Source organism: Sciurus carolinensis, chromosome 15 (genome assembly GCF_902686445.1).
Source record: "Sciurus carolinensis chromosome 15, mSciCar1.2, whole genome shotgun sequence".
NCBI lineage: Eukaryota > Metazoa > Chordata > Mammalia > Rodentia > Sciuridae > Sciurus > Sciurus carolinensis.
This window is the reverse complement of record NC_062227.1, coordinates 56,986,092-57,011,643: the sequence shown is the minus strand read 5'-3', so window position 1 is coordinate 57,011,643 and position 25,552 is coordinate 56,986,092. Positions and strand designations below refer to the sequence as shown.

Sequence of the window (25,552 nt, the reverse complement as noted above, 5' to 3'; positions counted from 1 at the left end):
TGCCCTGGTCCATCTCCCTGGAAATAAGAAGAGATTCTGAGAAACAGATGGCAATATCAATTTCCCTTTTTGTAAATAGTAATTGCAAAGCTGGGTTCATTGGGGTCCTGAACAAAAACAATATTCCCCAGTGTCCCTTGTGACTGTAAGATCAATTTCTGGCCAGTAGAATTTGGACAATTTCTCAATCTAGCCATTAAGAGGGGACTGTCCGGGCTGGGGAGATAGCTCATCTGGTAGAGTGCTTGCCTCGCAATCACAAGACCCTGAGTTTCGATCCCCAGTACTGCAAAAAAAAAAAAAAAAAAAAAAAAAAAAAAGAGGGGACTGTCCTTCCCTTTCCCTTAAGCAGGCTAAAAGGGAACCTAATGGGGGATACCTTGGGCTGTGGCCATGGTAATACCCTTAGAATCACGCTAAGGATGGCACAGTGGGGAACTAAGAGCCTGCACTTGTCTTGGCCACATAGAACAGAACCTCAGTTCAAGCAGGGCTTTAACACAGTAGAGAAGTCAGCCTCTGTCGGGTTTAAGTCATTTATATGTTATATGTTCACTAATGTCACCTGGTGTCCCTCCCTGTTCTTCCCAACATCCACCTTCAGACCTTTCTGCAGCAATTCAAATAACTGTCCTTCTTGTTCTTTAGTGAAAAGAATTGTTATCCACGTCCTGCTAACAATAAGTATCAAATAGGGAATATATCTTCCACTGAAGTAACTCCATGTCAAACCCAAGGTGTGAGCAGCTATAAAGTGAGGGCAGGGGTTGTGGCTCAGTAGTAGAGCACTTGCCTAGCATGTGTGAGACCCTGGGTTTGATCCTCAGCACTACATATAAATAAATAAACAAATAAATAAAATAAAGGTCCATTGACAACTAAAAAACTATTTTAAAAAAAGAAATGAGTTGACAAGCCATTAAGAATTTTGTAGTTTTTTTTTTACTATTAAAATTTTTAAATCTCAAAATTGGTTAATCTTCAAGTAAAAACTAATCATACATTCATCTTTACATTATACATTTGAGAAATAAATAGAGTTTTAAGTAGCATTAAAAAAAAAGGATCATATATACAAATAAGGCTTCAAGCCAAATGCATAAATATACAACCCACTGAAGATTTGGTTCCCAAAGCTCCTGTTACTGAAAACAGAAGTCAGAAGTAACCAGGACGCAAGGCCAATAATACAAGTTTCACTTTGGCTAGAAAGCAGTTACAGAAGTACACAATGGATTGAGAGCACACTCTGAGTTAAGACTTGACTGGTTATGTCTTCAGAAGTTTGATATTCAACAGTGACACAACTTTGGCACAGTGTAGATTAAAACAATGTCCTTAAAAAAAACCTAAGTACAAGAAAATTGCTGTCCCACCCTACCAGATACCACACCTCCTCCCAAATAATTCTCACCCATAAAAAAACCCAACCTCTTGGCACAGGTTTCTCCTGGTTATATATTAATAAAAGTGTTTAGGATTTTATGGATGGCTCCAGAAAGATTCCATGTTTGTCACATCTGGGGCATATTGGCAGGAATTGGTTATAGATATCTTCATGAAATTTCAGAGGTGAGTGAACCATGAACTTTGCCTCCAGGAAATCTGGATCCTTGGCCTGTCTCCACCACCAGCTTGGTATATAATCCCAGGCATGTTGCTGAATCTTACTAAGCCCTGATTTTATAAAATAAGGTTAATAATAGCTGCCTGCTCACCTCGCTCCAGGTGAGACACATGCAAATCATTTGAAAAGTATGAAAGAGTTGCTCAGATGTCATGTTTTTTCATTCACAACAAGAGCTAGAAATGAAGGCTCTTCCAAGTTCAACACCGGAAATGCACTCATGTGAAAACAAGACATTTCAAGGAGGAAAAGCACTGTGTTAACTCTTAGGACCAGCTCTGTTGACAGGGGTTACTTTCTGGAGCACAGGGTTTATTCGTTTTTGATTTTTTGCTGCACTGGGGATCCAACCCAGGGCCTTGTATGTGCTAGGCAAGCCCTCGACATGCATCCCCAGCCAGGGTTTCTGTGTAAATGGATATGTAAGCATATGTGGTATCTTCTAGATCCCTAAGTGGAAGAGATTCCACTCCACAGCGACCCTGTCTAGCAATTGGCCACCACTGTGGTCCCAGTGCGTATGATACTCTGCTAGTGATTGCACGTGTCACTCTTGGAGGAAATGGCACCTGTTAACTAAGAAGCAACAGATAGGAACCACTTAAAAATCTCAGTCCCCAGCGCTTACAGCTTATAGCCCAGCCCGTTCCCCTCCTGTCTTTCACCACATGTATACCCATGGATCACTAAACTGGTAAGGATTCTAGAACGCCAACCCCACAAGCTTCCAAAGTAATGTATCTACTGCCCCAAGCTAATTGGGTGCCCCAAAAGCACTTGTTCAATCAAGAGATGAACAGTGGAAACGGGAGATTGCAGATGCTGTGTGCCTCAGAGGGTGAGCAAGGAGTTGGATGGACGTTCTGAGATACAACCAATATTGACCAATGCAGCCCAGGGGAACTTCCACAGCAGGGCCTTAGCCCTGACCCAGATCTAATGTCCCTCTCTGGGTCAGTGAGGTAAGAGGACTGCCACCTGACATGAGTCAGCTCTGGAGAAAAAGACCTCTTGCTAAGTCCTTCTGGTGTCAGCAGAGCTTGGGCTCACCCAGCCACTGGGAGACCCACGGCTATGCTCAGGGACCCAGGCATTCTGATGCTTCCACACAGATCTGGACTTGGCTCCCGGAAGCATCAATGGAGGTTTGGAGTTAGACTTCATCTAGACTGGCAACTGGTGCTTCAGCAGAGCAGTTTCCTCCTGCAGGAAGTGGCAACCCTCATAGGCAACAGAGGCAGGCTCAGCAGGCTCCAAGGTCAAGGCCAAGAGGAGTCCTTCACTGGGTGGGTCCTCAGCAGTAACTTTCCTCCATGTGCATGGACGGCTGGATGGCAGGGTTGGGGGTACGTGCTGGCCACATTTCCAGGCATCCTCAGATGAGCTCCATGGTTGGACTGAAAGGAATAATGTAAGTCCGGCATTCATTAGCTTGCTCACCAGCAACCGGCAAACCAGAATAGCATGTGCTCTGACCCAGCTTTCTAACACCTCTGTGAAACTATTTTGCTCAATTTCCTTTCTGAAGAGCAGACAAGCTTCTGACAGCTTCCTGCCAAAGAGTCACAGCTTCACTCTGAGAAACACTCCAGGGAAGCCTCTCTTGAAACCTTAGTTGTATATACGACAGCCCATGCATTCACATGTTTAGCACAACAGGTGAAACCAAGCCCACACAAATCTGAGGACTATCAAAGTGCACCCTTTGCCTTTATCTAGAAACACAAGAAACTGTAATATGGCCACAAAGAGGCAAGGCTGAGTCAAGAGACCCAGATTCTACTTTCAGTTACAGGAAGATACTACTGAATCACTCTGAACCTCAGTCTCTTAATCAGTGAGCAGGTGTACAGTGTACATGTCAAAAGGAAGAATAATGACAACATTGCCTATTGCCTATACCACAACTTCCTAGTGTTCATTTATTCCTTGAGATTCGCTTGTTTTCTGTTCCTTGCTGGGGAAGGGAAAGGCCAACTTGTCTTCTAAAAGAAGTTGTGTGAGGCAAGCCATGGCATTTTTAACTGTTAGAAGTTCTGGAATAGAAAAGACTCACATATTTACCCCTCATCGTAAGAACAGTCTTCCTGGGTGTGTCCAATGCACATGGTTGTTCAGGGGATCAATGAAGTTAATATATGGAAGCATTTTGAAAAGTATAAATTTGAATACAAACATAAAGCATTAAAATTATGATGATACTGGAAAATCATATGAGCCTGCACGAGATGGAGTCCCTTACTTAGACAAGCAGTCATCAGATTCCACACGTCCTATGATCACTGAGCTTGAAGTCCTGTTGATGCTCCTAACCTGGAGACAGAGCAGCTGGGGATGCAGCCCAGCCCTCAGGATTGGCAGACGGTTAATCACAGGGGGCCCCCAAGTATGCTTGATAATTGGTACCCAGACCAAGATGAGGTGGTTCATCTGAGCAGGTGGAACCTGCAGACTCAGGAGCACAAACTTCAGAGCAGAAGGAACTGCTTCAAATCCTCATTCTGCCATCACTAGCTGGGGGAAGTTAGGAGAGTGACTTAATCTCCCTGGGCCTCAGTCTCCTCAGCTGTACCCAGGGATAATACCTGCCTTCTGGAAATGATGATAGAACTCAATGATTGTGTAAGTCACTGGATGCTGGGTGAGCATGTGCTAAGTGCTCAGTGTCTGCATGAAGAGATGGTCTCCCCTTCTTCTCAGCAAGCACTTAGGCTCAGAAGGCATGTGGCTGGTTTCCCTGGAGAAGTCTATTGCCTCACACTGTGACCTGGGCCTTCTTCAGCTGGAAATCAGGAGATTCCAGGATAGCACAGTGGAATACTGAAGTGTCCACTGACTCAGCTCCACACAATGAGCATTCCTGTTTCTCAGGGGGGTGAAATAGTCCCACTAATATCTACCAGCACCAACCTGGGTTCCAGAAAACCTAGAAAGGGAAATATGCTCTGTGCTTCTTCTCTCCCTCCCAGGAGGCTCCCACTCCAACCTGATCCCAGAAGAAGCTCAGAAGACTGGACCTTCCCATAGCCCTGGTCCCTACAGAGGAGATGTCAATCTAAAATGAGGGGCATAGACACCAAACCCAGGGAATTAGTAACCAAAAACCCTGATTCCAACAGGGCCACAGGCAATGAGCATCTTCAGAGGGAGGCAGACCAAGGGGCAGAGGGACATTCACACCCTCTGACAACCTAGTTTTTCATGTATTTATCATCTATCTCCTTCTAGCAGAAGATGGGCTTCATAAGGAAGGGGTTCTTGTCTGTTTGTTCATGCCACGTCCCAAGTTCCCAGGTCCATGCCCAGCCCCACAGGTGGTCAGAACACAGAGAAAGTCCTGGTTACCTGGTTTCATTTTTCATTCTCCAGCCATCCCGACACTTGTGAAACCAGAGCTCTTGGCCAGGGGATATGCTGGTGTTCTCGGGGTCTTCAGTGCAAAATGTCAATCTAAAAGGAAAAGAAACCACTGACATAGCCAAAATTCTAGGCGCATCCAGACAATGCCTTCTAGATTCCAGGCAAATGGAGGCAGGGAAAGGGAAGTTCTCATCATGTCATGCCAACGCCAGAGCCTTCAAAACTGCCATGGCCACGGTTGCAGCTGGACTCCAAACTGTGTCTTGCTTTGAAGGCTTCCAGGATTCAACTTCACACAGCCTCAGCTCTCACCTTCTTCCCTGTCTACCCAAATCCTGCCTGCCTGTCAAGACCCTTGCCTCTTGGAAGTCCTCATGAACCTAATCCTCTCTCTCAACCTTGTAAAAAGGCTTATTCTTATATACATGTTGATTTTACAATTGTCATTAGTTCTTATGACAAGAAGTTAAAAATGAATGTTTCATTTTATTTTACAATATTCTATGCTGCCTGAAACTGCTATGGGTTCTGTGAGCTCCTTGAATGGACAAGTTCCAGGTGCCTCTAAGACAGTGCTTCACAAATACCCATTGGCAAGAGCAAATGGAACCCAGCTGCAAATCAAAATGAACAATTCAGCAAATGCACAGCCAAGATCACAACCAGGGGCCTGATAACCATTTCATGATAACCTAAGGCTGCCCATGTAGTCTCTCTGTTTGACCAGCATGAATGCATGATCAAAAATGCGTGAGGAACTTGACCCTGATGTTGAGGGGACAAGAGCCACATTCGGAATGGTTTAAGAACTTTTCCCAGGAAGCCCTAAGGACTTTAGGGCCTATATGCTTATAAACTTAAAAAGAGGGCTTGCCTCGCTCACAGTCTGGAAATGCAAATGAATACAACAATAGGGGTCTCATGAGAATGGCAAGAGTGTCCCACCAATGGTGAGGAGGAAGGGAAAAGGCAGCTGTTACGCCCTGACCAAGTTTGAAAACTAGCTCAACCACTATGGAGAGAGATAATAATAGCTGATCATATTGGAGGCTGCATAACCCAGAACTCAGCAATTCCACTTTTGAGTAGACAGTCCACAAAGAAGGCCTAACACACAGGTGCAAGGAAAATGTACCAAGACATTCACCTCAGTACTATTTGTAACTACAAAAAAATAGCAAAAGTTTAAGTATTCAGTGTTCATACAATGATGACTTACAGGAATTAAATGTGACTGGACTAGATCTGAATGCATTGGATTAATTTCACAGACGATGTTTTGATAAAAAAAAAAAAAAAAAAGCAATTTGCAGGGCTGGGGTGTAGCTCAGTGGCAGAGTATTTGCCTAGCGTATGTGAGGCTCTGGGTTCAATCCCCAGCACCCTCCCCTCCACAAAAGCAACTTATAAAATAGTATGTCCAATCATGGAAAATTCAGAATCATTCATATATGGCTTATGGATATAAACAAAAATACAAATAGCATAAAATATGAAGTAAGGAAACCCTACCATTAGTTAATGTTGAAACATTCTTTATATTTGGCTTGAAAGAAGGAGAAGAATAAGACCGGAAAAGAGCATAATGGGATTTCAACTGCATCTATAATGTCTTACTTTGAAAACCTCATATCTGAAACCAATATGGAAAACTGCTTACATTTGTTAAGTCTCAATGGAGATTAAATGGGTGTTTATTATATTTGAAACAGTTTATAAAAGTGATCATCTTTCTGCTACCACACCCATAGGCATAGACTGTGCTTAGAAGCCTAGAGAAGTAAGAAAGGAGCCACATGATTATCTAGCTCACCGGCTTGGTACTAACAGCTCTCCCCCCATCTGAGCCCCCAGACCAGAAGTGCCCAGAGAAAGGATCTAAGACTCCAATTCAGCCCATCTGCTGCCAAACTGGGCCGCAGGTGGATGGACCTAAACAAGTCATGTGAAGAATTGTAATGGAGAAAAGGCCAGAAAAGGGACCAAGAATGTGGAAGCTGCTCCCCCACACTGAGACTGGCAGTGACCACTGCAGAAGTTGCAGGGAAGGATGTGGTTAAGAAAACCCTCGTCTCTTGACAAAGGTCTCCCAGGCTCCGCTGGCTTTGAGCCCTCCTCCACTTCTGTTTAGATAGAAGCCTGTTCAGAGAGTCGGGGCACAGTATCAGAAGTTGATATATAAAGGTCTGGATCTTTCATGCTAGGCTCAGGATTCGAAGGAGTGGGGAAGCTGCCAGCTGGCATGGCACAGAGGATTCTTTGTTACTTGAAGGTTGAACTCCAGCCCTACATCCCAGACTCAGACCCTCCGGAGGAGAGATAACATCGTGCTCCGGAAACAAGGTGCTGGGGGAAACCAGGACGCTCACAGACCTCATCAGTGGGGCATGCTGTTCCAGTTGGCCCTCCAGTGAGTAGATCAACAAGGCAGCCCCCGAAGAGCCCTGCCCAGAGGAGCCCTCCTCCCTCCAGGCCCACACAGGGCTGGGAAAACAGAACAGGGGCTGAATCCAGCCCCTCTTTCCCAGCCCTCCCAACCAAGGGCCTGTGATCAGAGCATAAGCTCAGAGCCCTCTGCTCACCACTTACATGGATGTGGCAGAAGAAGGGGCAGGAGTACTTACTTCCGCTGGGTCTCCCCGGACTTGACGCGGATGCGCCGGATATGCAGCTCCCACTTGGGGTTGCTGGGTTGAGACAGGTAACTACGGAGCTCCTTCCACAGGTTGTACCAGGACTGAGAAGTCCCCTCCCAGGTGAGTTTGATCTTTAAGAGGTCACCCAAGTCCTCCTCCGTGTAGACCAGAAAGGTGTTGGTGGCATTCAACCCGATATGCTCCACTCTAGAAAGTGAGAGAGAAGCTCGTCTCACTCCCCTGCCACCTGAAAAACTGCCATGCTGTGCCAGGTGACACAGTGGCAGCACCTCCCCAACAAGGACTGGAGAGAAACAGGTATTAAGTCCTTCCCCCACCTCCTGCCCTCCATGTCCCTCCCATGGGACCAAGGTGGCAGCTCAGCTGTGCTCTATATTGACAGAGAGGTAACTTTGCCCACGGCATCTGATTTCTTATTAACACCATCTCTGGCCTGTAATCCTAGCTGCTCGGGAGGCTGAGGCAGGAGGATCGTGAGTTCAAAGCCAGCCTCAGCAAAAGCAAGGTGCTAAGCAACTCAGTGAGACCCTGTCTCTAAATAAAATACAAAATAGGGCTGGGGATGTGGCTTAGTGGTTGAGAGCCCTGAGTTCAATCCCTGGTACCAAAAATAAGTTTAAAAAAAAATAAAAACATTTCTGAGTATCTCTCAGTTCATGCTGCTTCTTCCCAGGGAGACGGGACCAAGAAAGAGTAGAAACGAGAAGACACAGGAAGTCACATCACCACACAGCAGTGTGCTCTTCTTTCTGCTCATGGGTGTCTGTCTCCCTCTCAGCTCCTATTCCCTTCCTGCCTGTCCCTCTCATTTGTCACTCAGTGTGGTTTGTCCTGGCCCTAGCTATGTGTCAGTGTGCATGTGCATATAGACCCTGAGCCCTGAGAAGTGGATTACTTCGATCAACATTACTTAGCAGGGCACTTTGTCCCCTGTGGATTCTCAAAAATACATACAGACCGTCATGTGCCCCTCCCACAGCTGATCATTGAAAAGGTACAGAAATGACGTTCACCAAGTTCCAGATTCCCTAACGCCTGAGGTGTCAGGTGTGGCCTGAAATGAAACAGCAGTTTCTGCCCAGCTGATCCAGCAGTTTCTCACGCCCTGATTCATCCCAGGAGCTTCCCTCCCAGAGCATTTTGAGTCAAGTGTTGATGGAGCGCATGACACCGGGAGAGAGGACTCAGGACAGCTAGAACCAGCTCCTCCCCTGGGCAATCCAACCGCACTTCTGCACTTGTTCCAAAGCTCCTTGCACTTTCTCAGTGTCAGACCAACTCGTTCTCGGTCCTAAACCAAAGTTGCAAAGGAAACTCATGACTTACATTTCCAAAGGCAGAATCTGAGAGTCTGCATTGGTGCCATAGAGGGTGACATAAAAGGTGGGCTCGATTTCCCCTCTGTTCTTATAACTGAAGACGTGGATTTTCATCTGATAGTGGTAAACTGTAGAGACAGCAAATCAAAGATGCTGGTGAGCCTGGTGTGTCATCTCAAGCACCCTCTCCCACACCAAGTCAACCAGCACACTGGATTTTAGGAATTGACATCCTTTTAGTGCAACCTGGCCTCCAGTCTCCCTCTAGCCTTATCCTGTCCAAAGGCATAAGAGTCACTGCTAAGGAAGAGCCCTAAACTTAGGGATTAGGAGATGTTTTGGGGATTTAGGTCTAGAAATTTTCTAACTGTGTGACCCTTAACTAAGGATTAAAGTATTAACCTTTCTGAGCCTCATATGTAACACTCAAAAACACTGTAGTTCCATAGCACAGTTATAAAAACATAAGCTATCACTTTGTAACTCTGTGTTCAACCTAGTTCAGATTTGTTGCAATCAAATGAGAAAGCAAATATGAAATAGCTTGGCAAAGTTTAATGCAAGACAGAAATTTCAGATATTGATATTGGGATCGTGGAGTGCTATTCACAGGCACAAAAGGAGTTTGCACCATGGATTTTTGAAGAATAATTTTCCGAGGACATACACTCACAATGAGATCTGATTTGCAATAATTTGATATAACTGTGCTGGCTGACCACAGCTCTTGGGAAACAAGGTATTAAGAAGGAGGAAAAAACCAGGCGCAGTGGCGCACACCTGTAATCCCAGAAAATGGAAAAAGAACCTTAGAAAATGCCTTTTCATTAGCTTCATGAGAAGGCATGACAGAAGAAAAAGAAGCATGTGGAGCCAGGTGCCATGGTGCATGCCTGTAATCCCAGCGGCTCAGGAGGCTGAGGCAGGAGGATCATGAGTTCAAAGCCAGCCTCAGCAACTTAGTGAGGCCCTAAAGCAACTCAGTGAGACCCTGTCTCCAAATAAAATTCAAAAAAGGCTGGGCATGTGACTCAGTGCTTAAATACCCAAGTTCACTCCCCAGTACCAAAAATAAAAATAAATAAAGGAGGAAAACAACTAAGGGCCACTTTGGGGCCCAAAGGTTACCTCTGAAGGGCATGCCTGCCCGGGTTTTTAGGTACATCTTGCTGTTCCTCTTGTTTCTCATTTTCTTAGCATTGTAACCAATGCTATTGCAACGATTTTTCCGGCAGCTGAGACAGATACCCTTTTTGAAGCGGTTGGAGTCTGTGCACTGGAAAGCAAAGCTTGGCTTGTCCTGATTCACCAGGGAATCCACAAAGAGGTGTACCGCTCGCTCATGCTCACATTTCACCACCTCCGTGATGGCTGGGGAAAGGAGATAGAGTATGTAGGACAAGCCACTCCTCCATGGTTACACCACTGTGTCTATATTTACTGTACACCTGATCAATGAGAGCTATGTTTATTAAGGTTATGAGCCTTTTCGTTTGTGTAATTCTTAATATAGGCCCAGTGATGTGCTAGGCTCCTATGAAGATGTGGAAGAATTTATGACCCTTTGGACCTCCTAACCATTCACTCTCTTGGTAAGAATACAGCACCAGTAAGACAGAGAGAAATAAAGAGGCAAGAAAGTTCATATAATAAGTGCTAAAGAAAGAGATGCAGACCAGTTGACGGGGGGAGTCTTGAGTCCTATCAGAGTTGTATGGTCACAAAAAGGAGGACAGGTATCAAATGCTGCATGTCATCTAGTCAAGGGATCAGAAAAATGTGGCTGGCCAGCTGGCTGATTTTGTAATTAAAGTTTTATTTGAACGTAACCCCACTTGTATGTATTCTTTGATCTTAGTCAAAAGACCAAGAAGCGATGGTGTAGGTATTGTCTGTAGCTACTTCTGTGCTACCACCACAGAGTGGATTAGTTGAAACAGAAACTGTACGGCCTACAAGCCTACAAATATTTACTAGCCAATCCCTTGATAAAACACCCACACCATTTTAGTCCAATGCCTTCAACTACAGATTATAATTCAAAGGCCCATATGTGGGATGTGGTGGCACAAGCCTATAATCCCAGCAGCTCATGAGGCTGAAGTAGGAGGATCACAAATTCAAGGCAGCCTCAGCAACTTAGTGACACTCTGAACAACTTAGCCTGACCCTGTTTCAAAATAAAAAATAAAAAGGCTCAATGGTAAAGAAACCCTGGGTTCAGTTCCCAGTACCAAAAAAAAAAAAAAAAAATTAAAAAATGGTCCAGAGATAATTTGTTCAGGGTCATACAGACAATTGGGTGCAAAGTTAAAAGTATAATTTGTACTATCTGGTCCATAGTACATCATTGTTCTTGCAATCAGAGGCTAAAGTCAATAGTAATTGGCTTAAGAAATTCCTGGAATCAGAAAAATCTAGCAATGCTCCCTTGACCCCCTCATCACTGGCACCACCAATTTAAGAAATGTCATTATCCCATAGCCTGGGCAGAGGAGAACTATCCTCACATGGGCCTTGCAGCCACGCAGGGCAACTTACACATGAACTACATTGGGAGTGAGGAGCAGTCTTAAGACCAAGTGAGAGAGTGGGTCCTCCAAAGCACAAAGTCTCAGAGTGCAGGGAGTCAACTGGGGTCAAGACTTGGGAAATGTTGCCAGAGTCCAGGGCAATGAGAGTATGGGAAGCCCATGGAGTGATCGGTCCCTGGGCCACACAGCCTAAGTCTGCTGAGAATAAGTTCAGGCATTCAGATGATAAATTATAAGTGAATAGGAAAAGCTTCTTGGTTTTGCTTCTTTCAAATGTTACCAAAGATTAAAATCCAGTGTAGCCACACTACAGAATATCAGATAGCCCATAAAAAATAAGATTAATAGATCTACTTTCTCTGATGTTTCAGAATGTTCATCACATATTACAATAGAACAAAGTTACAGAACAAAGTGATTTGAGAAAAATCAGAAGAACATACATAAATTTTCAAAGAAAACAGACTGAAACAACACACACAAAAACATCCATGCTGGCTACTCTTGAAGAGCAACATGAGAGTAGTGGGCAGGGGGCAGGGGTATTTTTGCTTAATGTCATTCTATATTGCCTAGGTTTTTTCAATAAACATATGTGTATTACTTTTCATAAAAAGAAATTAATCAATAACACCTGTGGCATAGAAGCATGAGAAAGCAAATGGATGCTACTAACAGGCACACGGTAGGACTGGAAACCTTAAACACAGCATTGGGGCCACTGTGGGAGGACGTGAGAATAGTAAGATGAGTTGTGTTGGGAGCACTAATAGCTCTGGCTGATTTAGAAGGAGTCTGGAATAAACTGAGTCAACATGAAAACAGAAGATAAGAAACTCACTTCCATATGCAATTGATCCCAAGACATCATTGAATCCACAGCCGGGCTGAAAGTCACCCCCATTGGGATAGATGTCATGTGGCCCACAGGCATCTGAATCCCAATGCTCAAGCCAAAGGATCGTGTGTAGGTGTGCAGAACATCCCAAAGTCTGCATCGTCAGGGGAGAGCCTCTTGTTGAGTCCACCCCTTCAACCATGGGCCCAGCGGGATCCAGCCTGCAGCAGGAGAAGCCCAAGAGAGACTATGTTAGGTGTGCCATGTCAACAAGACTTGAGTTAGAGTTGAATCTCACTGTGCAGAATGAAGGTATCCCTTGCACCATGAATCAGACATGGAAACATAGAATAAAATTAGGAACCCATTTCTGCAAGCAGTTGGACCAAAGACATTGCCATGAGAACTATAGTCTACAGATGGAGAGCTGGACACCTGCCTTCTGAAGCCTCCTCATGGCCTGAGGACTTAGCTGACCGAGCAGACGAGCAACAAGTCCACCACTGCCACCAGCTCTGAGGAAGCATGGGGTGGTCAGAACTACAGCACTTCTAAAAGGACCTGGGCTGCCTCAGTCTCCAGCCATTCAATCCAGTCATTGGCCACTGACAGTCTTCCACTGGTCTAATTTTGGCAGAATTTTTTTTTAAGAAACTGGTGTTTATTTTCCATAACCTTATTTCCATCTTGCTTAATAAGTGTCTGCAGAACAGCTCAAGGACACTCATGGTTGTTCCTACCACTCAGTGGCCTGAGCAGTGGGAGCTGCAGACCAGTCTTCAGTGGCCGGCTGGGCACCCCAGTCTTCAGCAGGGAACTGCTGGATAGGCACAGAGGGCACCTGCACACCTGCAGACCAGTCTGCAACCTCAGGTTGAGTAGCAGTGAACTTGGGAGTAATCCATTCACCCTGAAATTCCTCCTTGGTCACCGCCTGCTCTTCAGCAGAAGTTTACAAAGTAACTAAATGCTACATTCTTCTAGAAGAACTCAGTTTCCCCCAAACTAAGCTATTTGTATTTGACTCTTCCCCTTCCTTTAGTTATGAGTCAGGGCCCAGGAATGGGATGGTGAGAAAGGAGTTACCTTCAATACCCCTAAGACACTGAGAATGAAAATCCATATGCCACGCCTCCAGAATTCTTGTTAGCAGTCCACCGTGAGAAAATCTTTTTGCCTCCAACTGTATTGAGCAGACAGGAAGCCCTACATAGGCCCTGATTCCTCACACTTGGAAATGCAACCAAGAGAACTGAGGAGCTTGTTAAAAATTTGGAGTGTACCATGTAACTAAAAAAAAAGAAGCCTCTGGAAGGATGCACAGTAAATGGTTATCTGTATGTAGATGGAAGAGGAGAGCAAGTGGGGAAGGGAATGTGCAATAGTAAGAGATTTCCACCATCTTTTAATTCTGGAATTATATGAATGTAAAACCATTAAAAAAATAACTTGCAAAGCACAAAAAGCAGATTTCCAACTCCTAGAGCTTCCAATGGGTCGGTTCTGGCACAAAATCCAGAAATGTTGATGAATTCCCCAGGTGATCCTAAAAGTCAGTAGTCTGTAGACCAGGTATTGAAAAATGTCCCTGTGCTTCAGTATTATCTATGAAATAGAACCTAAATGCCTTCATTCATACTGTTCATATTGAGATCTTAACAGATAAGTACTCGTCAATAATAACCACATTTACAAAGCACAAGTAATTATGGGAACTGGATTCATTCCCACCAGGAAGGCTTTTTGCCCTACAGACACACAGAGAGGACCTGGAGAAAGTTAAGAAACACACGATGCAGCAGAGAAAAGGCTCTGTTCCCTCTAGAACAGTGGTTTGCCACTCAGTGATTTTGCCCTCCCCAGGGGACATTTGAAAATGTCTGGAGACATTCTTGTTTGTCACAATTGTAAGAAGGGGAACAATGCACAAGACAATCCCCCCACACAGTCACACAACAAAGCTCTGACTGGCCCCACCTATCAACAGTGCCTCTACTAGCCTAAAAGCTCCAAGGCCAGGAGGAGATGTGGCCAAGAATTCTGCCCTAAAAGGAGGAGATGGGTAACAGAACCAGGTTCATCAGACCCCAGTACAAAGAACCAGGGAGCAACTGGGAGCTTGAGAGTGTCATTTCAGGATACAAAAAATGCAAAGCTGTCTAGAGCAAGCAGTCAACTTGTAGGACTCACTACTCATGAGAACTAGTTGAGGCTGAAATTCAAGAGCTTCCAGAAGTTTAGATGAGTCCATGTATGACCAAGGCAGAAAGGGAGCCAGGATGTTTAGGGGCTCATCCCTAATCCAGAATCCAAAAGAAAGATGGCACAAAAGCAGGGTTCTTCCAGAATAGACCACAATGACCCATTTTAGAGACTGCAAGGACCACAGTACAGACTAAGGGGCTTCTCCCTGCCTCTTGCCATGTGCAATAGAGGGAAAGAAAGAGAAAGAAAGAGAGAAGAGAGAAAGAGAGAGAAGAGAAAGAGAGAAGAAGAAAGAAAGAAAGAAAGAAAGAAAGAAAGAAAGAGAAAGAAAGAAAAAGAAAGAAAGAAGAAAAAAGAAAGAAAAAAAAAGAAAGAAAAAGAAAGAAAGAAAGAAAAGAAGAAAGATTGATTCTGCTCTGCAACCAAGACAAGAGAAAGGCTCTTTGCTTGGTGTGAACAAAGGTCCCCACCAGACGGGCAGTGCCATGGAAACCAAGCTGGGCTGTCGGAATGCAGGCAGCTGATAGGGCCTCACAGGCCAGCCAGCAGGCAGGCGGGGCCTTCACCTACCCAGACTGGCCCAGCCTCCTTGATCGAACTGGCCCTGACACACAATTATGGCCCACAGGCTCCGGGTGGAAATAGTGACACGATCTACTTTTTAAACTAGTAATAGGAGGAAGAATTTATACCCTCCAAAAAATAAAGGGTAGATGGAGGACCTCTGTCTTTCAATCAGTTGTAGACTCCCCCAAAACAGCAAATGGAAAACACACACACACACACAGAAAAGGCTGGGGGCCATACATTCTGGCCTAGCAGGGCAGAGCTGCTGTTGTTCATCAGCTACCTTATCTCCACCTCCAGAAGAGAGGCAGGATGCCTCCATGGTTAGATGCAGGCTCTGGAACCTGGCAGCCTGGGTTTGAATACCAGCTCTGCTACTTATAGGGTGCAAGGTATTGGGCCTGTTATTTAATCACCGCATCCCACTTTACCCATTTGTAAAATGCGCAGAGTTGCTATGTAGTTTAAAAATAGCATGAAGTACCTCATCACTCACCTGTCAAGTAAAGGCATTTAAGCACTTGACATCGGGCAGCGTGCAGCCTGGAGTCTACCCCGAGTGAACGTTTCATTCATATTTAATTAATTCATAATATGAATTCATAATATGAATTAATCTGCTTGCTTTTTTTTTTTGCTTTTTTTATTTGTTCTAATTAGTTATACACGGAAGTAGAAAGCATTTTGACACATCGTACATAAATGGAGTATAACTTCTCATTCGTCTGGTTGTACATAATGTAGCGATACACAGGCCATGTAATCATATATGGACATAGGGTGATGATGTCTGATTCATTCTACCAACGTTCCTATCCCCATGCCGCCTCCCCTCCCTTCACTCCCCTCTGTCCGGTTCAAATTACCTCTATTCTCCCCCCACCCATTGTGAATTCTGCTTGCTTATTTATTTATAACTAACTAGAAATATATGCCTTCTTCCCTAGTATAGCACATGCTTCTCTCAGGAGCTGAAGAGGATAAAACTCCAGCAGACTCCAGTCCACACCCTCTGGCCCAAGCAAGATTGGGGTTCAGGTATCCCCTTGAAAACTCCATGCTAAGGATTCTGTGGTGGTGGCCTTGATACAACAGCATACTGGCCCGAGTACCCCATACTACCTGCAATCTGTATCTTCCTACCATTCAAAACCACCCGGTGCACAAGCCCTCTCCAAGCTGAGGGGAGAGACGAGCAGACAGCCTCCTCCATCAGACATGCGCAGCAGTGTGGAGCAGTGCACGAATACCCTCAGAGCTGCCTCAGTGGGCAACTCGACAGAGGCTGGCCCCTGCTCCACAGAGACAGGCTGGCGAAACGGGACTGCACTTAGGACACCAGGCTCCACGCAGTACTGATTAGCATTCTGCAGGCTCCCTGGCCAGCCACAGGCGAGAAGCCCTCTCAACAGCTGCCACCCAAACAAGCAGGGTAGAGAACTGGAAAGCCCCTCACTGTAGCCCCAGCTCATTGCAGGTTTGGGAGCAGGGAAAGGCCAGATCTGCAGTTTGTCCCTGTTGCCAGTGACACCAGGGCCTTGACTCTGAGGAGGTCAGAGTGCTGCAGAGTGAATCCGGAGGGTCTGTCCCTAGAACGTGGCACCTCTGGTTTGGGGGCTGGGCAGAGGTACACAGTTGGTAGAACCCAAAGTGGCTTCAGGTGGAGTCACCCTGCACCCACGGTGGGTTAATGAGCAGCCAAGGGTGGCTACACTCCCACAGCCCACTTGAGACAGTCAAGCCCCACCCTCTTGGAAATAAAAACAAAGCAACCAAGCTGAATGGAATAATTGGCTGTAAAATGAATGTCCATGCATATTTTCATATGTGTGTATATATTAGACTTGAGCCCAAGAGACGGAAATTGAGGTGGTCCAGGGAAGCCTCACAAATATTTTTTAAAAAACCTACCCTACCACCTTATTGCCAAAACCTGAAATCCTATCTTTACCGAATCATTCTTTATCTAAGGATCTCTTTCTGCTGGAGTCCTGTTTTGTTTTTGTTTTTGTTTTTTCTTCTTTCTTTCTTCCTCCATGTTTCCCCTTTCACAATGCAGACCAGGTGCAGGGCCTGGGCTGAGGCCTACCCGGGGTAGGTTTACTCTGCCTCCTCTTCTTCTATAAGGTCAGTGTAAGACACAACCTCTGGTAAGCACCAGGGGGGACTAACTCCTGTTTTAAAATAAAAACACTACAGAGAAAGAAATCGACCAATCTTTCTTTCCAGGTTACCACCTGCTATGGTTTGTGTCTCCCAAAAAGTCCATGTGCTGGAACTTGATCCCAAAACTCATGTATGTTAATGGTATTTGGAGGGAGGGCCTTTGGGAGGTGATTAGGATTAGATTCGATGAGGACATCAGGGTGAGGTCCCCATGATGACATTAGTGGCTTTATAAAAAAAAGAGTCAAGCTAGCACAATTGTTCTGTCTGGCTACAGGATGCCCTCCACCATGTTATCATGCAGCAGGAAGGCCCTCACCAGATGCCGGAAGTTAAATAAACTTCTATGCTTTAAAAATTACCCAGTCTCTGCTACTCAGTCATAGCAACAGAGAAGATTCTAAAATGGCATTCTTGGTACCTTGAGGGTGAGGGAGAGACTGGGTACAAATACATGTAAAAGAACGCTGGAAGGAGGGGAGGATGTCAGGCCAACGAATTTACCACTAATTTTAGTGTGGAGAAAACTCTAGAGTCCAAAGATAGAAAAGAATCTTTCACACTTTTCACAATCATTAAATGATTTAATGCAAACTCTCACTTTAGAAGTTCACTAAGATGCAGTTTTCCAGATAGAAAACTCAATTTTCTATTGATCCCTTGGTACCAACGTCAGAAAAGTCTCTAATTACAGAGCTTAACCACTCATTCTAAACAAATAACTATTATTAATAAATATCCTAAACACCAGGCCATTGGTGGATGAAATGGACATTAGAGGTTGAATATAAGCTAGAATCCTATCGTTCCTTCTTTTCTCTTGAGTCCCTGGAGTATGGTGGGTGGAGACCTGAAAGGAACACCCGGAAGCCTAGAGGCCAGGCCCTATCAGCTTCTGCTCTTTAGTTCTCAGCCATTGTCCCTGGGTAAGCTGCCTCACCTCGGACTGTTTCTACACCTTTTAGACTAGACCAGTGGTTTCCAAACTGTGTTCCCCAGTGTTCAGAGACCCTGAAGTTCCTCCAGGGAGGGTTAGGTCCAGATGGCAAGGCTAAAATCAACCACATATTCCCGTCCAGCTTCAATCAAAATATCCTCCTCTATCATCTCATATATCAGGGTCCTGCACAAGTTCAACTTGGAAAAGGGTTTCTGTGACTGAAAAGAACCTTTGGAAAGTTCTAGATTGGGTATCCTCCAAGTTCCTTCCAAAGCAAGCCCACTGGGGAGCACTCTGGTTCAGAACACCCACGTTGGAGAGTGACAAAGGGGGCTCAGGGTCACGGGTGGTGGCAGAAGCAGGGCTTACCTGTGATTCTTCCCACTGTTCCTTTCACAAAGTTGCCAGCATACCCAGCCACATGGGCTCCAAGGCTGTAGCCAATCAAGTGAACATTTCTCAGAGAAAAATCCTCCTTCTCCTGCAGGAAGTCACCAAAGAGGGTGAGATGAAGAATAAGATCCTGAGCCCCCAGGGCCACCACAATTCAACAAGTCCATTAGGATGGAGGAGGGGCCATGGGCACAGAGACTCCCCAGGGCATTGCTGGCATTGCTGAACATGCAACACACAAGACTCCCAGCCAAGGACAGGGAGGTCAAAAGGACTTGGTGGCACTTCCAATGCCAAGGAGGCAGGGTAGAGGATGTGACTAAAGGCTCCATACCTGACCCTTCCCCTACGTGTTCCCTACATGTTTTCTATTCTTTTTAGCAGTATGAGGGGACAGAGGGAGGGAACAGTGTGGATGGAGGTCAAAGCCACCATACTCATTAGAAAGTGATGTGCAGCCTGCAGCAGATTGCTCTCTGCCTGCCCTCATAAGGCCTTGGCCTCCACCCTGGGCCCAGAAGCTGTTGGCATCCTCACCACAAGTCCACACATGATGTCAGAGTTGAAAACTGGTTCCCTTCCAGAGTACTCAACTGCGAGGGAGTGAGGGGTTAGAGGACTGACCCACGGCTCAGGGACCCAACTCTCTCAAACAGTTTTGACAGAGCAGAGCAGGTCTGCTCAAGAATCTTGCCCAGAATTCCGCTAGCATTCCACCAGTAAAAGGAAGGTCAGGCTGGAATTGCCCAGATCCTAGAGCCACTTTGCCAGTGTACCCCTGTCCCTCCTGCCCCAGTTAAGTCCACTGGTCTCAGGCAAATCATTAACCTATAAAAAGCAAACACAGGCCCTCAGGATCTATTTTCCACACTAAATATTTTAAATGAGGTATTAGGCGGCATTTGTTTGAACAAATCTCCTTCCAACCCTCAGCATAGTCAGGCTTCAGAGGCAAGAGCAGACCTCAAAAGTTATTTAAGATTACAAACCTGACCTGGCTCCTGGCCATTCCCAATACACCAAGAGTATCGCTTCTAAGATCAGCAAGTAACTAGCCATAAGGCAAATTTTCTTACAACAAATAGAGTCACAGAAAAAAATCAAAAGATCTATCAATAATTAAAAAGGCTCACTAAAAGGTCAGGCTTTCAAGTATTTCAAATACTGAATTCAGCAAAAATTGTAATCTCTATTTTTGTTTTGTTTTGTTTTTTGCTTTTTTAGTGTTTTGGGTGTTGTTCGTTGTTTACATTGAGGGGCACTTTACCACTGAGCTACATTCCCAGCCCTTTTTATTTATGTATTTATTTATTTTTTATCTCGAGACAGGGTCTCACTAAATTGCCCAGCTGGATTCGAACTTGCAGTGCTCCTGCCTCAGCCCCCCATGTAGCTGGGATTACAGGCATGTGCCACTCTGCCTGGCGAATACCAACGAGTTTGATCAGAATCTGGTAGGTCATGGTCAAGTGTTGCCTATATCTCCTAAGGCCATTCAGAGTTAAAATCATGCTTGTGAGAGGTAATGACTGTTTTCATTCTTTCGTCCTTAGTTACCTGCAGCCAGTCAAGCATCCTTGCCACGCTGTGACCCACCATCCTCGTGTTATTGACGGCGTCTGTGTACAACTGGTGAGCCAAGGGCAGCCAGTCAACCACCACTATATTGGCATCTTTCTCTCTTGTCTGCAGGGCTGACACAAGTTTGTGCAACCAGTTTTCAAGCATTCCACTCATCTGCAAAGAAGATAGGGAACTTATTTTTACATATTCTTCTTCTGGGCTTCAAAAATCCCAGGGACTACAGCATTCCATCTCTGACCTTCTCTCCATCCAATTTTAGAGCCTTCACACTTACTGCTCAGGAACTAAACATCTGCATGTGAGCACAGCCAGTCAGAGGCAGAATTTCTACATGGGTGTTTTTTTCATTTCTCTTTACGTCCCCAGTTTTTCCTATCAAAACTTTCTCAGGTGGTGCCCTATGCTTCGACCCCACTGTCTATGAGATATGTGTTGGTGGTGTTACAAAAATGAAGTTGATCTGAGTCCCTGTCACAGTCAGGCAAGTGGCCTTCTCCATCCTTCAAAGGCAGCTGGGGAGGGTTGCCTTGGAGAATTAGCTACTCCCTTAGAGATGCAGGGTGATGCTGTCTCCTAGGCAAACACAGAGTTAACAAACGATCCCTTCCCACAACCCATCTCTGCCATCTCTCTTGACCCCAAAGAAGTGAAAATCCATCCCTGGAATTCCAAATTAGAACTCAGAACACATTTTCCCACAGAAACAAAGTTATAAATGGTGACTAAAACCTATCTACAAGTACATTATCAAATAAATAGATTTTCTGTGTCTAGCCTGGGAACCCAAACACAATTTACAATCTTGCTTCTATGGGAAACGGCTGTTCCAAGTTCCAAACACATTATAAAAGAACTTTCTGGAATGCACTCCATTTGTAAGTCACAGGCAGTTTGTATTTGCATTTTGACAGGAGAGACTTAAAAAGGTTCAAACACATGATCCCAATCTCGGGCTACAAGATGTGGACAAACGGACAGACCCTTAATCAACCCTTCCTTCCCATTAGGTAGACACCAACCCTTCCTGCTCTTGACCCCATCTCAACTGTTGGTGACAGACCTAAACACCCAGAAAGAATGCAACGGATATGAATTTCTCATCATTAAGAGGAAGAATGTCCTCTTGCAATTAGCCCAGGCAAAAACCTGTTCGCTTAACGGTGCCATTTTCCAATAGACTGTCATTACATGAATGAATAAATCCCTTGCTGGCCAAGAGCTTCTGAAGCTGAGCGTCAAAGCCCTTTTTTGTTGAAGTTTGTCATGGGCCTTTCAATGGGAATTGCTCAGCTAGGGCACATAAAGAGCCCTGGTGCCTTTAAATGGACCCATCTCTCTGCAAATAGAAGGGCGCCATGCCAAAGGCAGCCAGCCAGCCAGGCCAGCTGGCCTCTCACAGGCTCTCTGAGCTAGTCGAGTTGCTTCAGTTCAGCTCAGCTCTTATGGCAGGACGGCCCCCTCCAGGCAGTGGTTGACCAACGTAATTAAGTGTAATTAGAGGGTCCTTCAGAGCCAGTGGAGCTGGGCTGCTGCCCTCAGGAGACCCACTTTCTGAAAGCCCGTTATGTGCCAGCACTAAATACCGCCCTGCTGGAGTCCAGATTGCCCCCTCAGCGAAGTGCCCATTACATTCTTCACAGCTGTCTGAAACACAAGCAGCCCACAAGGAGAGGGGGGGAGAGGGTTTAGAATCTGGAAGCACCAGTATTCTTTTTAATTGACCAAAACAAAAGGAACCAAATCTGTGTAAAGCCACAGAGCCCTCTCCTCAGGCTCACCGTCCATCCATGAATGATGAAAAAGGTTTTGGCTGTCACGTTGAAGCCACAGTCTTCTAAAGGCTGGCTGTGGCCTAGGGAGAGATAGCATCCTTCATGCTCTGGGTCCTTAGAGGTGCGGAGGTTAAAACTCACAGAAGGTTTGGCCACGGCTTGGACCTCCCTGGATTCATCTGGGGAGAAAGAAAAGTATGGATGCTTCAGGTGGCTTGGGTAGTAAGAGATCTAGGGTGTAGTTCTAATTCAATCTTGAGCAAATTACTTAAGCCATTTGGATTTCACCTTTCAAGAGAATTGTGAAGATAAAGGGACCTCTCGTCTATATGCAACCAGTATTAATTAGTCACTTGCATTAATTACTATGCTGTAAAATAAAAAGAGTATCTCTGCTTTTCTCTATTCTCACCAAAATAACTTCTTCCTTCCCTCAGGTTATGCTTTTAAAGCATGAGTCCTCAATTCTTCTCTGAAATGCTTAGGTCCTGTTAAGGTTCAGAACTCAGAAATTTTCATATTTTGGAAAAGCATTACAAAACATATACCATTTATTACATAACACTCCCAGTGGGGTCTGGGGAATTCCTCATGAATCAAATACATTGAGATTTCTGCAGAGAAATACAGGGGTATTCACATTTAATGGCAGAAATAAATATTATAAATAGCCTCCTGCCTGCTTGGGTCAGGTTTTGCTGCCAAAGGAGTTCAGATCAGGTAAGGCCAGGTTTTACTGCCAAACGAGTTCCCAACAAATTCTCCAATTTTGAGAGATACTGGATTTTGCAATTGGAGTTCAAAGGCTATTGACCAGTGGAACAGTGGGCTTTCCCCTGTGTTCCCAACTCTATTCCAGCACTTACTTCAAAGACCTCATGCATCCTCAGGGCCCCCTGCAGCACTGACGGGCGCCAGGCGTTCACCTGGTTTGTGAATCCATAAAGGACTGAGGCCATGAAGAAACTTCTCAGAGTGGTAGAGCCACCCTTCCAGCTACTCTGCTTGCACACAATGCCACGTAGGCAATGGCCCTGCTCCCCAAAGTGCAGCCTGTGCCACTGACGGTCCCTGTCTGGGTAGGCATTGTCATCACCACATTATTTCAGATGGTCATTAATGGATCCCCCTCCCCCCAGCACTCTTTCAGTCATCTTGGTAAGCATCATTTGGCAACTAGTTAGGATATCAAACTTGTCATCTGCAATTGGTGAAATAAAAATGAGCATCCAGGGCTTAATTTATTGCAGAAAGAAGCCAAAGGAGCTGGGCATGGTGGCACATGCCTGTAATACCAGCTACTTGGAAGACTGAGGCAGAAGGATCACAAGTTCAAACTCAGTCTTGTCAGCTTAACAAGACTCCATCTCAAAATAAATAGGGCTAGGGATGTAGCTCAGTGGTAGAGCACTTGCTTAACATGCACATGGCCCTGGGTTTAGTCCCAGTTGCCTACCTGCTCCCAAAATAAAAAGAGGAAGTAAAAGAAATTATGGAAAGAGAGACTATAGTTGTGGAGAGGGTGGTGTTGAAGTGGGGCAAAGGGACAAAAAGTGGAAATAAATATACCAGATGTAAGGGGGATAATGTTCTGGAAAACAGCACATGACCAGAACTCAGGCTGTCATGAAAGTCAAGAACAAAAGCTCCAACTGGCAGAAATTTGAACCCTGGACATAGTTTGACAGCTCCCCAACTTCCACCTGGATAGCCACTCACACAGAGAGCAGACGGGGAAGCTTAGAAGATAAGAGGTGCACTGGTCCCTGAGACAGACTTACAGATAAGCACATGGATGGACAAAGAAAGTTCACCTTGGCTTGTGGCTTGCTCTGACCCCACAATTCTCTATCTTCATTCCTGCTACTTTGGGCCAGGGTTACTTCAGTCTCTAGGACTTTATGACTGTTCTGCACCCAGGTGTCCTTGTGACTCATTCTTTACCTCCTTCAGCTCCTTTGCTTAAGGGTCAAATTCTGGGTAAGGCCCTCCCTGACCACACATTAAAATCTTCCCACCTGCCCCCACCAACACTCCATAACTTCCCCCTGCTTTCGTTTCTTCCATGACCCTTGGCACCATGTACATATTTTCATTAGTTCACTATCTGTTTTCCCACTATTGACATGTAAGTTCCATGAGGCAGGGACTGTAATCCTGTTCTGTTTCTTGCTGTCACCCCTGCTCCTGGAAGATTGCCTGGCACTAAGCAGGAAAGCAATGAATAGTTTTTGAATGAATGTCCTGGCCTCCAAATCCTCAGAAGCCAGAACACAGGACCTGGAAGGAACTTCAGCATTTCTCAGTAGACAAACTAGAGAGGCAACCTATCCCAGGTCATGCTTCTAGTTAGCACTAGAGTTGGAAACCTGGTAGGCAAAGCAAGCCTTTCCCATTCATTCGATTAACACCCCCATGCACACACTAGCCAGCATAGACCTAGAGCATTTGACTCAACCCCTGCAGCCAAGTAGATGAAACATGGGGCTGGGTTTTGGGATTTCCCAGTCTTCCTCTGCTTAACCAGATAGTACTAGCTCCAGGTGACCCTACCCTCACTCCACCAGGCAGGCTGCCTCCAATGGATCAGACTTCCAAACAAAACCCAAACAGAAGAAATGCTAGAAGCTAGGAGGAGGAATGGAAAGAGTGGGGGAAGAAAGAGCTTTGAGGAGGAAGAGCTGACAATCTGGAGGAACTCGGACACCAGGCAGCCTCTCAACCCAAGTCACCCACCAGATCCTCCCTGCAAGCACTAATCAAACCAAAGCCAGCTCCCCTGACACCTTCACTTTCAAAACCCTAGGCCAAGGTTAAAAGGAGGAGCTCTGGAAGACGGAATTTCCAACAACTTTTTGCCTCTCAAATCTCCAGGTTCAAAGACTGGACAAGGTTTAAGAACTGCACATAGGTAGTCCGGGTGGCTGGACAGCACCGATGAAGGGAATCATGTAATGGAAGCAGGCGGGGAGAGACAGGGCAAGACAGCACCCTGCCCGCCTGTTGCCTCCTCCTCTTGACTCGCCAGGGGATGCCCTCATTAGAAGCGCTGAAGAACAAGTCGATGAGAACAATGGACAGCGCAGTGGGGAAGGAAGGAGGATTTCGTAGGAACGAGGAGCAACCAGAGGACAGTCTACAAGACAGAGGAGTCCCAGCACGGAAAAGAAGTGGGGAAGGAGTAATAAATATAAATACACGTTACCTTCCAGCCGTCCCTCCGAACCAAGGGGTGTGGGGCTTCCCGCCGCAAAGCAACAATAGACACTCCAAAAGCAGAGTAAAGGAACGGACTTTTTCATCCTTCCCCGCCACGCCCCCTCCCCCGAAACAGGGATTTAAAGCAAAACAAAACAAAACACCACCACCTCCCAAGTCAATAAGACCAAAAGTGGGCACCCTTCTCTCGGTCAGGACTGATGGGCTAGACAGCTGGAGGAGAAGGTGGAAATTGAAAACCTGGCTGCCCTGACGGCGGGGAGGTGGGAGGGAAGAGCGAGGAGGGGCTTGCTCCAGAAGCCGACCTGCGCTCTCCCTGAACTGCCGGGAAGCCGGGGCTCGCCGCTGTCACACCAAGAGCTCCTAGCGAG

General features: G+C 45.7%; 1 protein-coding gene and 1 non-coding gene across 2 annotated transcripts; both read right to left on the bottom strand.

Annotated features, from left to right (window-relative positions):
* Positions 1-925: 925 nt before the first annotated feature.
* Positions 926-25,552, bottom strand: Lipg (lipase G, endothelial type). The gene is given in 13 exon segments (XM_047526746.1): positions 926-3,024; positions 4,973-5,077; positions 7,612-7,830; positions 8,971-9,091; positions 10,092-10,334; positions 12,339-12,416; positions 12,419-12,484; positions 12,487-12,519; positions 12,522-12,555; positions 18,581-18,694; positions 20,164-20,343; positions 21,969-22,141; positions 25,168-25,552. Coding segments are annotated over 13 exon segments (1,485 nt in total). The 5' UTR covers positions 25,265-25,552; the 3' UTR covers positions 926-3,002.
* On the bottom strand, positions 17,142-17,274 carry LOC124965921 (small nucleolar RNA SNORA51). The gene has a single exon (XR_007105300.1). It is a non-coding gene; the product is annotated as a small nucleolar RNA SNORA51 (small nucleolar RNA).